This window comes from Macrotis lagotis, chromosome 1 (genome assembly GCF_037893015.1).
Source record: "Macrotis lagotis isolate mMagLag1 chromosome 1, bilby.v1.9.chrom.fasta, whole genome shotgun sequence".
Lineage (NCBI taxonomy): Eukaryota > Metazoa > Chordata > Mammalia > Peramelemorphia > Peramelidae > Macrotis > Macrotis lagotis.
Genome location: NC_133658.1, coordinates 334,895,640 through 334,911,667, shown reverse-complemented (window position 1 = coordinate 334,911,667; position 16,028 = coordinate 334,895,640). Strand labels below are relative to the sequence as shown.

General features: G+C 35.4%; 1 protein-coding gene across 1 annotated transcript in view; it reads right to left on the bottom strand.

Annotated features, from left to right (window-relative positions):
- Positions 1-16,028, bottom strand: part of BRINP1 (BMP/retinoic acid inducible neural specific 1) — a 168,082-nt gene that overhangs the window by 40,689 nt on the left and 111,365 nt on the right. Inside the window, exons 4-5 of the mRNA XM_074211722.1 lie at positions 13,038-13,207; positions 9,773-9,878 (exon numbers count right to left, since the gene is read on the bottom strand). Of these exons, the coding sequence (XP_074067823.1) occupies positions 9,773-9,878; positions 13,038-13,207 (276 nt within the window). The remainder of the gene's footprint in view (positions 1-9,772; positions 9,879-13,037; positions 13,208-16,028) is intronic.

Below are 16,028 nucleotides of genomic sequence, written 5' to 3'. Positions count from 1 at the left end.
CCAATTGGGAAATGGCTGAATAAGTTGTGATATAGATTATGAGGGAATAATTATGCTACAAGAAAAAGATGAGAGAGATGAATTCAGAAAAACCTGAGAAGACATATGTGGACTGATGCAAAGTTTAGGGAGCTTGAGAACATTGTATATAGTAACAACAATATTGTTAGATGATTTAGCTGTGAATGACTTAACTATTCTCAGCAATGCAATGATCCAAGACAAACCCAATGGGAGGACTTATGATCAAAAGTGCTCTCCAGTTTCAGAGAAGGAACTGATAGAATGTGAATGCCATTAGAAGCATTTTTTTTTATTTTCTTTATTTTTCTGGTTTAAAAAACATGACTAATTTGGAAATACATTTCACATGATTTCACATATATAATTGATATTACATTTCTCATTTTCTCAAATAGGGAGTGGGTAAAAAGGAAGAGAGAATTTGGGACTCATTTTTAAAATAAGTGAATATTAAAAACAAATAAGTTTGAAAACACTTTTTTTTAAAAAAGAAAGACAGAAAAAAAAGAGAATTGGCAGGTTTCATCCAAATTCACTATGATATTTTAACATTCTACATTCTAATGGCCCTTCTGGACATAAGATTACACCACTTTTATAGTTGCTCTACTTTGTCTAACCCAGAATTCCACAAGGATTCAGATTAGAAGTTCCTTATCTCATGACTCTCTAGGAAGACATGGCCATCTCTTAAAATTGCACTTCTACTCCCTATAAGATAAAGGACCATTTCTCCCACCATTGTTTCAGTCTAATCTTTATTAGGATGGTGAGAAAGATGAATAAATGAAGAATCTGCTCCTATTGAATTCTGCAAGGGAATTATTATCAACTGATTCTTCTAGATCATTTTACTATCACCATTTTTCAACAATTGCTCCTAATTTTAAATTGATATCAGACATTCCTATTCCCCTTTCTAGAGATTGTAGTTGCCATTTTCTAACTACTGATGTTTCTCCCTCTTTGCTCAAGGATTTCATTATGCAGCATGTGATTCTCTCAAACCCACCCTCCCTCAGTCTCAGGCACATCATTATACTAGTAATAATAATATCATCATCGTCATCAACAATAGCAGCTAACATACATAACACTTTAGGGTTTCAAAGCATTTTATATATATTATTGAATTTGACATAATGGTTTCTCTTCAGTCATTCTGGTCTTACAGTTTATCAATCTCCTCAACTACCAAGATTTCTGTCTCTGTTCTATCTCAGTCTGACACATTGGCCTTATGATGACTGAAATATATGGTATCTATTATGTTGGGACATTGAAATCCCTCTCTCTAATCACCTCCTCTTGTCCTTTCTTTAGTCTCACATCTAATAAATATCTTTTGTCCTGTTATAGACTTCTGAATCCTCAATTTCTTCTTATTTTGCCAGTCACCCATGCTGTGACCTCACTCTCCTTTCTTTATAGTCTTAACCTTATAGTTAACTGTTTAACAATGTATGATTCTCTAGTACAATTGTTTCAAATCCCCTCTTCCCTTTTCAATTCTCAGAAACTGCCTATTTCACCTTATCACTTAGCAGATAACTTCATGACCTACCTCACTTAGAAAAGCAAGGCTATTTTGTTAGCCTTTTTTATTCCCAGATTTATATCCTTGGAGTCACCTTTGACTCTTTTTACTTGATCATTTCTCTCTCTGATCAGATGTCAAATCCTATTTTCCACCTAAGTACCTTCTCACTCATGCTGATAAAAAAAAAAACAAGTTTTGACTCTTATTAACTCTTCTAGATTATTACAATTTCCAATTGATCCTTCTGTCACACATATCTCCACACCCTACAATTCATTTTTTTACCCATAGTCTCAAAAAGGGGTGGAAATAGTTAAGGCACTAGCCACCCTCTTTGATCAAAAAAAATATCTTTAGTGGCTCCCTATTAACTTTAGGTCAAATGAAAATTGTTCAGTTTTAGCATTTAGGGTTCGCTATATTCTGGACCTAGCATACCTGTCCAGTTTTAATTCTTATTAGCGTCCTTCGCATACTCTATACTCCAGGAAAAATAAATTAGCAACTATTTCCTGAATTTGCACACCTCTCTCAAATTCCAAACCCCTCCCTCAACCTAGAAAATATTCTCCTCTTTATTCTTCTTAGTTCATGTGGCACTTCCTCTGCAAACCTTTCCCTTATCATCAGAGCTCATTGTATTTCTCACTGCAAAAGATTGCTAAGTATTTTGACCTATTTTTTACCACCTTTACTCTCTCCCTTTATAGTTATATATGTACTGTCTTCAGTAGAATGTAATCTCGAGGAGAGCAATTGCCTTTTTAAAAATATTTTCATCATCAGTGTTATTCATCCTAGAATTCAGATGGCATTTGAGGAATCTTAGTTAAATTTTATCATCTAAGGTCCCTCCCAATTCTTTTCTTCAGTATTCTATGTCCCATCATTCTGTGTTCTAAGGCCATTTCCACTCTAACATTTTATGAATCTGTAGACCTAAGTATTTTTTTTAGGCTTTTTTTTGCAAGGAAAATGGGGTTAAGTGGCTTGCCCAAGTCCACACAGCTAGGTAATTATTAAATGTTTGAGACTGGATTTGAACCCAGGCACTCCTGATTCCAGGGCCGGTGCTTTATCCACTGCTCCACCTAGCCACCCTGACCTAAGTATTCTTGAAGGTACTTTTTTGTTTAGATTTTTTTTTCAAGGCAATGGGGTTAAGTGGCTTGCCCAAGGCCACACGGCTAGGTAATTATTCAGTGTCTGAGGTTGGATTTGAACCCAGGTACTCCAGGCACCACCTAGCTGCCCCTTGAAGGTACTTTTTACCTCTAATCTATCAATCTAAGGATCTGAATATTTGAAGTTGAAGATCCCTTAAAAGTTTTAAAGAAGTTGTTTTGGATGAGGAAGCAGTACTTTGCCTAGTACCCAGGGGAGCAAACATTTGCCATTCATTATCCACAGAAATTGAGCAGAATGAGAAAATTAATAGGATCAAGATTTTTAGATGAGTTCATGAATATATTTTCAGTAGCCATTCAGGAGCTAAAGAGGATTTCTTGGGGATAGCTGAGCACTTCAACAATAGGATTCAGGATGCTAGCGTATCCTAGGTATTTGATCCTCTGACTTCTTCTCCCAATATAAAGGAGAGAAAAAATTTATCATATCAATGACCTTAAGGATAAAAAAATATCCTGAGGCCAATGAAATTGTGTGCCACTTCCATTTTTATGTGGCTCAAAATTCCTTTATCTGATCATAATATTTTGCCACTCTATCATTTTCTCTCTCTTTTGATTCAAATTTATTCTTTACCCAAATCCTCTCTTTTTCTATAATATTCTTCTTTCTGATCTATCTACAAAGGATCAGGTAGTGTCAATCACCTCTGTCCTGTACACTCTCTTTTAGTTTTTATGACAATGCTCCTACTTGGTTCTTCTCCCACCTTTCTGAATACTCTTTCTTGTCCTCCTTCTCTGATCTTCCAGAAAAGGTATTGAGGGTATCTCCACTACTTATAAGTATACTCCAAATGTCTGTTCTGGGTTCTCTTCTCTCCTATAATATCTCTCTTGGTGACCTCAACAGCTCCTAAAAATTCAGTTGTTATTCTTATGAAAAGTATTTCCAGATCTAAATATCCAACTCTAATCATAGTTACATAAAGATCTGACATCAGAATCCATATCTCTTCTTGGATAAATTACTTTATTTTTCCCTCACAGTACTTCTTTATATCCTCCCATAACTTTTCATAGTGTATTAGTTAGGCTTTACTCTTTGGAAACTGATCTATTATTAGAATCTCTTCTTTTTCTTCTACTTATCAGTGGAACTATTTATATTCCTATGTTTACCAAGTCTGCCTGGTAAAAGAGTAAGGTATCATTTACTCTCCTACTTGGATCAATAATTCATAACCTTTTTGGAGAGGAACGCATCGTGTGTTTGATTTCATGCTACCCTTCTCTTAGTCAAAATCTGTCAGATATAGAACCCAAGATTCCTTCTTTGATCCAGAACCTTAAAATTATAAAAAGCAAGATCTGAAAGAAACCACAAAACATAGAGTGTTAAAGGAAATAATTTAGGAAATTAGAGATGGAAGGAATATCAGAAAATGAAATGTCAAATCTAAAAAAAAAACCTTAAAACATAACATTTTAGACAAATTTGGGACATAGAATGTAATAGTCAAAGCATGTTAAAATTGTTAAAACATTAGAGATCAGTTATGCAGGGCCAAGATTATTGAACAAAGACTAAAATTTTGCTTTCCCTTATGTCTTATTTTTGTAAAATATAAAATGAGGATGTTGTAAGAACTGATTTAGCTCTCTTCTAGCTCTAAATTCATGATCAACTTTGGTTATCATTGATGCAGCTAGGTGGTCTAGCAGATAGTTGGACTTAGAGACATTTACTATCTATGTGATACCAAGCAAGTCATTTAACCTCTCTCAGCCTCCATTTTCATCTGAAAAATAGCACTACATTACAGGGCTGTTTTGAGGATCAAATGAGATAACATGCATAGTGTTTTGCAAACCATAAAGTACTGTGTAAATACTAGCTATTACTCTCCCCAAATCTAGAGGTTCTTAGCCTTTCAAGGGGGAAAAAAAAGGATAAATCTTTATTTTCATTGATTTTCAACTCAAATGTATAAACAATTTCAGTTTATATATATGTACACACACATATATATGTGTATATAAAAATATATATACATGCTTACATTCATATATATATACATATAATATGTATATATACATATATATATGTATATATATATATATATATATATATATATATATATATATAAAATCTAAGAAGAGATTCATGGGCTTCATCAGACTCGCAAAGGGGTTAACAACATGAAAAATTTCAAAAAAGTCCCTAATTTAGTCCAATCCCATCATCTTGCAGATGAATAAACCACACACACACACACACACACACACACACACACACTCACAGAGTTAAGAGAATTCAGGTCTACTAACTTCCAAGTCAATATGATTCCCCCTCCACTATGCAACTTATTTTTGCCTAATCAATTTAAATCTCCAAGCTTTCCCACCCTTCCTAGGTGCTCCCCCTCCTCCCTACAGGCTAGATGTCTTACAGGCAACAGAGGGCTCTTGGCTCATAAAACAAAACCAATATTTGGATTCAGCCAGCTTGTTGGAAATCAGCAATTGTCTTTGTCGTGAAGACGCTGCTTGTATATTGAACAGGCCTCTAGTCAGAGTCACATGAAGGCAGAAACATGGATTCTTGTCAGTGCCTCTTTCTCCATTGCTAATCAGATGAATGGAGCCCCAGTCACAATCCATTACCTATAGGCTTGTGATTTATTCTTAATGAGAACTGGCCAAAAGGATACAGATGAAAGAAGGGATTTGTCCAAATTATTCAGAAAACCGTCCTTCAGATTGGAAAGATAATATAAGGAATACTGTTAAGGGTTACTCCCTTTATTAAAATAAGACTTTTGGGGGCTAATCCTTCCCTTTCCAGATTCCTTGAATATAGGCCTCCACCTAATGTAAACTCCTCTTTCTAGGGTAACTATTTTCATTGTATTATCTTTTTCTAAACCTTATATCTTATATATTTAGAGCTTTATCATTCTTTTCTAATATGACAGTTAATCAACCAACAAATATTTATTTAGTACCTATTATATTCCAAGAACAAAGTTAAGTATTGGGTATATAAAAAAGGCAAAATACAATCCCTACTCTCAAGGAACTCATGGTATAATGGAAGAACAAGATATAAAGAACAAATTAGAGATTAAATAAGAGAGGAATGACCTTAGCATCTAGGGAGACTGAGAAAAGTGGGAGAAGGTAGGGATTTTAGAATATAGGATTTTTACTAGGAAAGTCAGGGAAGTCAAGAGGTAGAGATGGGGACAGCTAAGTGGCCCAGTGGATGGAGCACCAGTTCTGTAGTCAGGAGGACCTGAGTTCAAATTCGGCCTCATATACTTAAAAATTACTTAGCTGTGTGACCTTGGGCAAGTCACTTAATCCTCTTGCTTTGCAAACAAAAAAAAAAACCAAAAAAGATGTATAGAAGGAGGAGCTCATTTCAGGTTTTGGGAACAACCAGAGAAGATATTAGTGTCAGGAGACAGATTTCTTCTGAGAAGAACATGAGTAGGCCATAGTCATCATTATATAGAAGACTAAATTATGATAAGTTGAGGTATAAGGAGACTGGAAAGTTGGAGGGGAGGGGACTTCGAATGATATATAAAGAAATTCATAGTTGATTTTAGAAGTGATAGGAAACCACCGGTATTTAGTGGGGAGTGGAATGATGTGTTCAGAAGATCATTTTGATAGCTAAATGGAAAATATATTGCAATGAGGAGGAAAGTCTTTTTAATGGAATATACATAGACCCAGGACTCTGGAAGTCTGCTTAATTCTCTGCATGACCCCCATGCTTGGAATGAATTGCCTCTCATTGCCACTTCCAAGAATCCCTGGCTTCTTTCAAAGCCCAGATTAGTTGTCACCTTCCACTCTAGGTCTTTCATAATCTTGAAATTACTTTGTGGTGTTATGTCCATCTTTTGGACATAGATACTTGATGGATCTTCCCTGTTCCTCTTTAGAATGGAGTTCCTGGGAGCAAAGATTCTGTCTTTTTTTTTTTTTTTGTCATTACATCTCCCTTGCTGATCAAGGAGTCATGAACACAGGAAAATTTTAATAACCATTTGTTGAATGAATTGAATAAATTTTACATATGGGAAAACTGACACCCAGGAAGGTAAACTGATACCCAGGGAGGTAAAAAAAATTAACATCTGTTGGTGTTAAATTCTGAGGTGAATTATGAAGGGAGGTTATAAATCACTTTCTCTGGTGGCCTCTGAAACCACAATAGATGTTCATCTGATCAGATAGTTTGAATATGGAATTACCTAGAGCATGGTTATAGATTTGATGATGTCTCAAGTTCCCTTTCCGACTTACCAATCTATACTTTTTCCTTGCTTACTGTTTCTTCTATCCCATTTGTTTCCTTTCTTTTCTGTTGAATCTTTTATCCCAATTTCCTTTAATTCTTGAATCATTAGAATTGAAAGGGACTATAGGACATATAATGTTAAGAACTGGAATGGATCTTGAATGTCAAATGTTAAAGAATAAGAGAGCTAGAAAGAATTTTACAAACTGTCAAAAATGAAACTACTCAGTATATGTATGAGGAAACTAAACAAGGGTTGTAATTTGCCAAATGCCACAAATTTCATTAGTGGTAGAGCTAGAGAGTTTGCTAGGTTTCCAAACTCCCAGTCTGGATTTATATTTTCCCCTATATTTCTACTTCCTTAATTTTTATCATTTCACATCTTTTTTTTTCACAGAAATAAGATCTGTTAAATTCATAGATTCCCCACACCCAGATAAAATATTCAATCTCTCCATGCATCAATTTCCCCAAAAGTAAGAGAGGCAAAATAATATCTGCCCTCTCTCTCCCTCCACAGATGGATATAAGATCCAATTACATAATACTCATAGAAGAACTTGGATTTCTTAGAGATAGATATATGCAAAAATACAAAATTATCATTGTATGATATTGTTGTTATTACTATTGCTGCTGCCACAGCTGATCTGATTAATTTCCCTTCATTGCTTTCTTGTTCCATTTTTCCTACTCCCCTTTTTTGTCTCATTCCATTCTCTCTTCCTCTCTCTTGCTTCTATTCTTCCCTTGGCTACCATTTTATGGATGATTGCAGAGTGAAATTAGGAGTTCATTGGGAGAGCTAATGGCCATTGCTGCCCATCATTGTCATCAATAGTGATCATAATCATGATCATTATTAACAACAACCATCATAACACTTTAATTTGGCACTTACAGTGTGAGATATTAAAGAAATATCATTCAAAAACATTTAGGAACAGTTAATTATATACATAGCATTATTCTTGGTGCTAAAGAAGATAAAAAGATAACTAAGCTCTTGTCCTCGAGAAACTTATAATCCAGTAGAAGAAATAAAGTATACAGACATAGTATAAAATAGAACACTAAAAGTACATTTAAAAACATAAGTAACTAATTCAGAGGAGAAAAAGATCACCATTGATTAAGATGATCAAGGAATGATTCATAGAGAACAAGTCTTTGAAGGATATAAAGTATTATTGAAAGAGTTGGACATTATAAGAGGATATATCAGATGTCCCAGGAAATTGTGGCATGAGCAGAGTATAAGATATAGAAAAACTTGAAGCAAATTTGGGACAATAGAATATATGTGATTATTATGGGAAAAGGATGGAAAAGCAGGATTGAGTCAGACTATAGAGTGTTAAATGCCAAACTAAAAGGTGTGGAATTTATTTGCTTTCCAATCTGAAGTAACTGACAAATCTTGAAGGTGAGGGAGGTATAATCAGAGCTGTGTATTTATGTGGCAGCCTCTTCAGGATATACTGGAATGAGGGGGGTATTCAAATGAAGAAGAGTAAACAGGAAACTACACTAATAATCTAGGGGAGAGATGATACAGATCTGAACTAGGATAGACACAATGAATAGGATAATGCAGAAAAAGGCAGGGCAGTGAAACAAAAAGGTACAAGATATAGTCACATCTTGTCTATCTTTCTTTTTATCTATCTTCCCTACTCAGTATTGCTTCTCTGAGCATTCCTAAAGGAGTTAAATCAAGGAATGACTGACTCGGCCCCAGTCTGTTTTAGAGAGTCTTATTCATAGATTTTTTTTCCCCCAAGTAGTCTACCTTCATCCCCTTCTTTCATTCTGTCCTCATTATCATGAAGCAAGGGTCTGATTTTTCCTTATCCACTATCTTCTCTAACAGGAATGGGAGCACAAAGAGTTACCAAGATATCAGAACATCAAAGTCACATCAATCAATGCTGAGATCTGCTTTGCAAATCTAAGGCCAATTTTCCTCCCACTGACATTCTGAGCCATCCTTATTCTGCATTTTGGGAGAAGGTCATACCTGTCGGTTACTCAGTCTCATCAAAGCCTGGATATAATTTGATAGAGAAAAATATGCAAAGGAATGATTAGCAAATAAAATGAAAGGAAAAAAATCATAGAGGAAACCAGCACACAGAACCAAAGTTCGATAAAATACCCTATATTTCCTGGAATTCAAATAACACCTGTCAAAACACATCGAAAATCAAAAACAATAATGGAGAAAAATCCAGACGATATGTTATGAAATTTTAATATATATTACGACTGAGGCATCTATAAATAACACCACTTGGACATTTTCATCAAAATAATCAGATAAAGCTCACATTTCCATACTTTCTGTCAGAAAATAATTAATAACCACGAATATATGTACTGTATATGTTAAATTTTTTAAAAAATCACATTTTTATAACTCTTACTTGATTTCCATGTTTAGTTTTCATCTTTCTCAAGCTCTCTATTCTCTTTTTATTTCCCCTCTTTTCATACTCTTTCCTCATTTATTTTCTTCTTTCTTTCTCTCCACTATTTCTTTCTCACCACCATCTTCCTCTTTGCTCTTTATCTTCTCTCTCTCTCTTTCTCTCCACTATCCCTCCTGTTCCTGATCTCTTTTTTTTTGATCTCTGCTCTCTTCCTTTCCTTGTCCATAGTCCCTCCTTCTTTACCTCAGCTTCTTCATTATCAATTCCATCCCTGGTCCCTTCTTTGTATACCAGCCCACTCTCTGTTTCCAATATCCCACTTTCTTACCTTGGAGATGGAGTTTGCTCTCCGTACTTTGTAGAAGGACAGAACTCACAGAGTCCAGATTGTCATAGCTGTTGCAGCCCAGGGGACCAGTGCGGGTTTCTGTTACCTAGCATAGTAACCATGAACAACATTAACACGGAGTCAGCCCTTGTCAAGTGGGTAGGGTTAGTCTTTGATGGCTTTTCACTCATCTCATAACTCTCTACTCTCTCTCACTTAATACCCAGTTCCCCTATTGGGTTCCAATCCTACAATCTTTCCTTGGTTTAATCCCCATCCATCTGCTACTTACATGAGCTCAAAGTTTTCCTCTTGTAGGTAGGGGCATACTTGGGCTAAAGGATGTCTATGATAGACCCTCACACTGTCAAGATCCAAAAGACTGGAAAACTAATAGTGGAATTTTAGATCTCATGACATAGGAAGGAAGATATATTGAAAAGAAAACTTCTATTCACTCTACCAACTTATACAAAGTTGCTCTTCCTTGAACAGTTACTTTCATTATGAAACATTACTCCACAAAAGAACCTTTTAATCTTTTTTTTTCTTTCCATCTAACAGTTGAATATGAGCTCCTTATAGGAAAGGGGCTATTTTTTAAAAATTTGTATCCTGAGCACTAAAAAAAAACTTGCAAATAATAAGTGCTTAAGAACTGTGTGATGGGTGGTTGGATTTGGATGGATAGTTATCAGAAGCAACATCAAACTTCTTTCTTTAAACACTGTATCTTCATTTCTGCTTGTTCCCAGTCTCCTTTATTGTTTTACAATGGAAAGATTTCTTGATTGAAAATTGGAACACTGGGAATCAAGATCACTTCTCTTTCAAGAAGCATTCCATTCTAAGTATGTGTGGAAATTTTTAGTTGGCTGTCATATGTTTGTTTTTTGGTCTATCATAGACTGATTAAAAGTGGGTGTCAATGTTATTTCTGTTGCTACCATAGTGTGTGACATTGGGCAAGTCACTTAGCCTTCTGGACCTTGTTTTCCTTTTCTATAAAATAGGGATACTGATAAATGCCTTTCTTGTTTCAAAGTATGATAATGCAGAATAAAACAAGTAACAAATTACTATATGAAAAAAGTGTTATTAACAAAAAATCAAATCACATCAATATACAGTCTCACAGAATTTGTTAGATTCATATGCTTTGTCAATTACTCACCAAGAACTGAACCAAATAAAGCCAATATTATCTGACAGGGAATCATAGAATCATAGGCTAAGAACTTCAAGGGGCCTTTAATATCAACTCAATATCAATATCAATATCAATAGCAACTCCTCACCCCTATTTTACCAATAAGGAATCATTGAGATTATCCAAGGTCACACAAGGGGGTAAATAACAGAATAGTGATTTAAATCCATATCCTGAGATTTGAATTATGTATCGCTATACCATGTTAGTCCTCAGGTCAAAGATCCAAACTGGAATAGTAAATAGTTACAGGTATCATTGTCTTCAAGTGATGGCCAAGAGAAAAAAGAAACAAATACAAATACAGAAACAGAAACAAAAATAAAGACTCTGCCCTGATTTGCAGAGAGGATTCTATGCTGAGGCTTCCTACATGTGATTTCCCAGGGGACCTTGAAAGGAGGAAGCTTTTCCTTTCCAGATGCACCAGTAAGGATTATCAGCTGTAAGAGTTTCAATATCTCAATTCACCATCCCATAGTGGGGAATGTGCAGTGTGGGGGAAGCAGGGGGAAGAGAAGAGACGGAGACGTGGTCAGAGAATCGTTTCACAGTCATGAAAAAACCAGCTCTTTCAGAATTCTCACACAGTAAGAGCTTCATACAAATCCCACATTCGGTAGTGAATTCTCTAACAAAGTGGTTCATGAGTATTAGAGAAGTTTGGTCCTTTTTCTGGCAGATTTGTTCCTCTCTTCTCCTGTCTTCTCCTCTCCCTTCTTTTTTCTTTTCTTTGCTCCTTTCTTCCCCTCTATTCTTCACTCTCCTTTTTCTCTACTCTTTGTATATACACAAGTAATTCATAGGTTATAAGGAGAATAACATTTGAAGAGAAATGATCCCCATCCCAAACATGACACTGTTTCTTATTTCTTCTATGAATTTGGATATGCCACTTGCCCTCTAGGAACTTGAGTTCACCTACAAGAATAGGAAAAAGACTCAATTTCTAAAGTCCCTTTCAGGTCGAAATTTTAGAAATAATCTAAGAAATCTCCTTTACCCACATGTTCATTTTACTTTTGTGAATCTTTGATTCCGTTTTTTCAAATGCCTACCTGCATCTCTTATCCTTGTCTCTACTCCTTCAAAATCTTTGGAAAGTCTTAGAAAATTTCAAGTATTTGGAAATCATTTAGTGAAAAATCATTAATATGATTATGGAAAAAATCAAAGGATACCATGAATAGGTATGCATATATACATATGTATATAATATGTAAACATATGTTGTATCAGAATACATGAGAAACCTCATAAATGAAAATCTACACTCATAAAGCAATGTATTCTTTGTATGAAAGAAGAATCCTTTGTTTGACAAAATTACCAACCACATAATTCACTTCAAAAATGACCTCCCTTTATTCAGAAAACAAAAACATATCTTCTGCAAAAGGTAGAACTCTAGTAATGGCTATATAGTTCAAAAGTTACGAGAAGTTCTATCTTTGAGTCTTGACTCAATATTTCATGGATCTGTGATTATAAGAAAATAATTTCATATTTTGGGACTCAATCATAAGTCACATATAATACTACTTGCACTATCTACATCATAGGAAAGTTGGAAGAAAACTGGCAAAAAATGAAACATTACAAATAGTAACTCTGGGTATCATTACCCATCCCACTATCATAATAGTCCATTATACTAACCAACTTGAGTTAGCCCTAAGTAGATTCATTTCATCTTTAAAAAGTATTAGAATGAGAATCTAGTGACATAGATTCTGACCCTGACTATTCCATATACTTACTGTTTGACCTCGATCAAGTTCTCTCTTTCTGTGTTATGGCATACTTTATTGTATGGGGGGTATATTCTAGCTCTAATATTCCAAATTTTATTTTCTAAAATTCTATATCCTATGTTCACTTTCAGCTTAAGTATTTTTTGTTCTAAGGATCCTTCTAGCTCTAATATTCCATTTGCTCTTTTATAATAATCTCCCCATCATCCCTGAAGGTCTGTGATCTTTGGAAGATCTGTTCATTCCTGTCTTGCATGTCTAGCCTATAGGCCTTCTTTCTAGGAAATGCTGCAAGCCATACCTTGATTGCTCCAGTGGAGATCTGAATCTCATGGAGTCTCCTCATTGTGCCATCACGGTCAACAAAGTAAGAAGATGCAAGCTGATGCAGAGCCTCCACACTTTGGGTAGCATTCCCTGACTTCCTGTCGAGTCGACTTTTATCCATGTACATGGTCAAGGCTTCCTCTCCTGTGGGGAGAAATATCAGAGAAATTACATGATGCAGTGGATTCCCTACTGTGGGAATATTTCCAGTCACCTTACCTCTTTCACCTTGTTTCACTTTACAGATCACTCAGCAAGAAATGATTTTTTCCAACTTATTCTTGTATTTTTTTCTTGAAACTCAAGAGCTATGCTCTGATGTACTTTTCAAAGGAAATATCAAACCACGGATCAGTGAGCAGGTGTTCCATGATAATCTCTATGTTTTTTCTAACTATAATATTCTATGGGTTGTATGAGTCAAATGAAGATGAAAGAAATGGAAAAAATCACAAGTCCTAGAATCAGATAAGTTGAACTTGAATTCCTTCTAAGCTATTTACTTTATATGGCTTTAGCTGAACCACTTATTCTCTCTGGGCCTCAGTTTCTTTTTTCATAAAGTAAATTCTTTGGGCTAAATGGATCCAGAGATTCCCTCCTACTCTAGATCTATGAATCTATGATCTAAGATCTCATCCAGTTTTATGTTTCCCTAAAGATCTCTTTGTTGTACAGTCCAGTGATCTTGCCTACCCAGTACAAGGTTAGGCACATATCTAGTACTGGCTCCAACATTAAGCAGAATGCCTGACAATTAGTAGGTACTAATAAATTATATTTGATCTACTGGCTGGCTTGAAAGTTTAATCTGGAAAATGGTCTATTCCTAGTGTAAGTTCAAGTCAAAAAATTCCTTGCTCAGCCATTTAGGGCTACTTAGTCAGACTCCAGGAAAGATTTTGTAGGGCACACCAATGATATGGCAATTGGGGAACTGCAGATTCTTTTTTGTTTGTTTGTTTGTTTTATGTCTTTTTAAAGGAGTTTTCTGAGAATAGTTTATAGATTCTGTCACATGAACCAGTCTTCTGTTTTAAACATGTTCCCTCTTTTGAAGTCATGACTAACAAGGAAGTATCATGGAGGTGGTTTCAAATGAGCCAGCATTATGCTCTTCCCCAAGAAGCTTGGTTAGTCTATCTCCATGGGTAGAATCATGCTCAGTATTCATTTTTGTTCTCCACCTTTCTATGGAAGGTATCTGAAGGGGAGAGAATGGAGCTTATATTTGATCAATGTACACTGGATTTGGGATCAAAGGATCATAGTTTGGATTCCAGATTCACTACTTGGTACCTGTGTGACACTGATCAAATTATCTCTCTCCCTGTCTCCCTTGCAGGACCTAGAGTAGGGCCACATGCAAATAATCTAATTTACTAGATTGTCAATCAATAAACATTTATTAAGCAACTACTATGTTCCAGTGGTTATTATAATCACTAGGGATTTAAAAAAAAGGCAACAGAACAGCCCAGCCCTCAAAGAGCTCACAATCTGATCAAAGTGATAACAAGAAAATGGACATCTACAAATTAAAGAATAAATAAGAAATTATTAAGAGAGGGGAGGCACTACAATTAAAAAAGGTGGAAAATACCTCTTGTAGAGGATGGGATTTTAGCTGAGACTTAAAGGAAGTCAGAGAAGTCAGTAGGCAGATATGGGAGGGAAGAGTATTCCAGGGATGGGAGACAACCAGAGAAAATGCCTTAAGTTGAGGAGTGCCTTATTTATAAAATGCAAGTATACCTGAACTGAATAGTATGGAGCATAAGGTATGAGAAGATTGGAAAGATAGGAGGGGTCAATTTATGAAGAACCTTTGAAGGTCAAACAAAGGATTTTGTGTTTAATCATGGAGGTGTTAAGAAGCCATTGGAGTTTATTGAACCAATTTATAGTCAGACTAACACTATATAAAAATCACTTCTATGACTAAATAGAGAATGGATTGGAGTGAGGAAAGATGAGGTAGGCAGGTATGCTAATAGGTTATTGAAATAGTCCAGGTGTGATGTGATGAGGAACTGTAACAGTGTGATTGCAGTGACAGAGAAGTAGATATATTTGAAGGATATTTCAAAGGTCAAATCAATAGGCCTTGGCAACAGATTGGAGCGAATGTGAAAAATGGTATAGAGCTGAGGATGACACCTAATTTGTGAACCTGAATGTCTTGGAGGTTAGTATTGTGTTCATTATAGTAATAGGGAATTTGGGAAAGATAATTATTTCAGTTTTGGACATGATGAGTTTATAAGATGTCTACTGGAAATATAATATGAGATGTTTGAAAAGCAGTTAGAGATGATTTGGGATAGCTAGAAGCAGGGATAGAATAAGTAGATTTGAGTCAGCACAGATAAATTAATTCATGGGAGCTGATGAAATCACCCAAAGAAATAATATAGAAGGATAAGAAAAAAAATGACCCAAGATAGAAATCTGTGGAACAGCAATGATTAGAGGGAAGGATTTGATTGAGAATCTGGTAAAGACAACTGAGGAGGGATTCAAGAGCTATGAGGAGCACCAGGGAAAGAGTGGTTTCCTGAAAACCTAGAGAGAAGGAGATCATCAATAGTCTCAAAGGCTACAGAGAGATTGAGGAGGATGAGAAATGAGACAAAGGCAATGGATTTGGCAATTAAGAGGCCATTAGCAACTGATAAGAGTGGTTTTGGTAGAAAGATAAGGCTAGATAATACTACTAGCTATGTGACCTTGAACAAGTCAGTTAACCTAAGCTTTAGTCTTCTCAATTGTAAAATGAAGACAAGACTTTTTAGAATGAAAACACTTTCAAGTACTACAATCATCAGAAACTTAATTATTATAATTAATTACTAGATTGACAGGATTAGAGAAAGAAAGTTTTGAGGCTGGTGGAGGAAGGTAAGGTGGGGGGAAGCTGGTAGGGAACCAGGGTTCCCCCTGGACTAAGAGCAGGTAGAAGCTG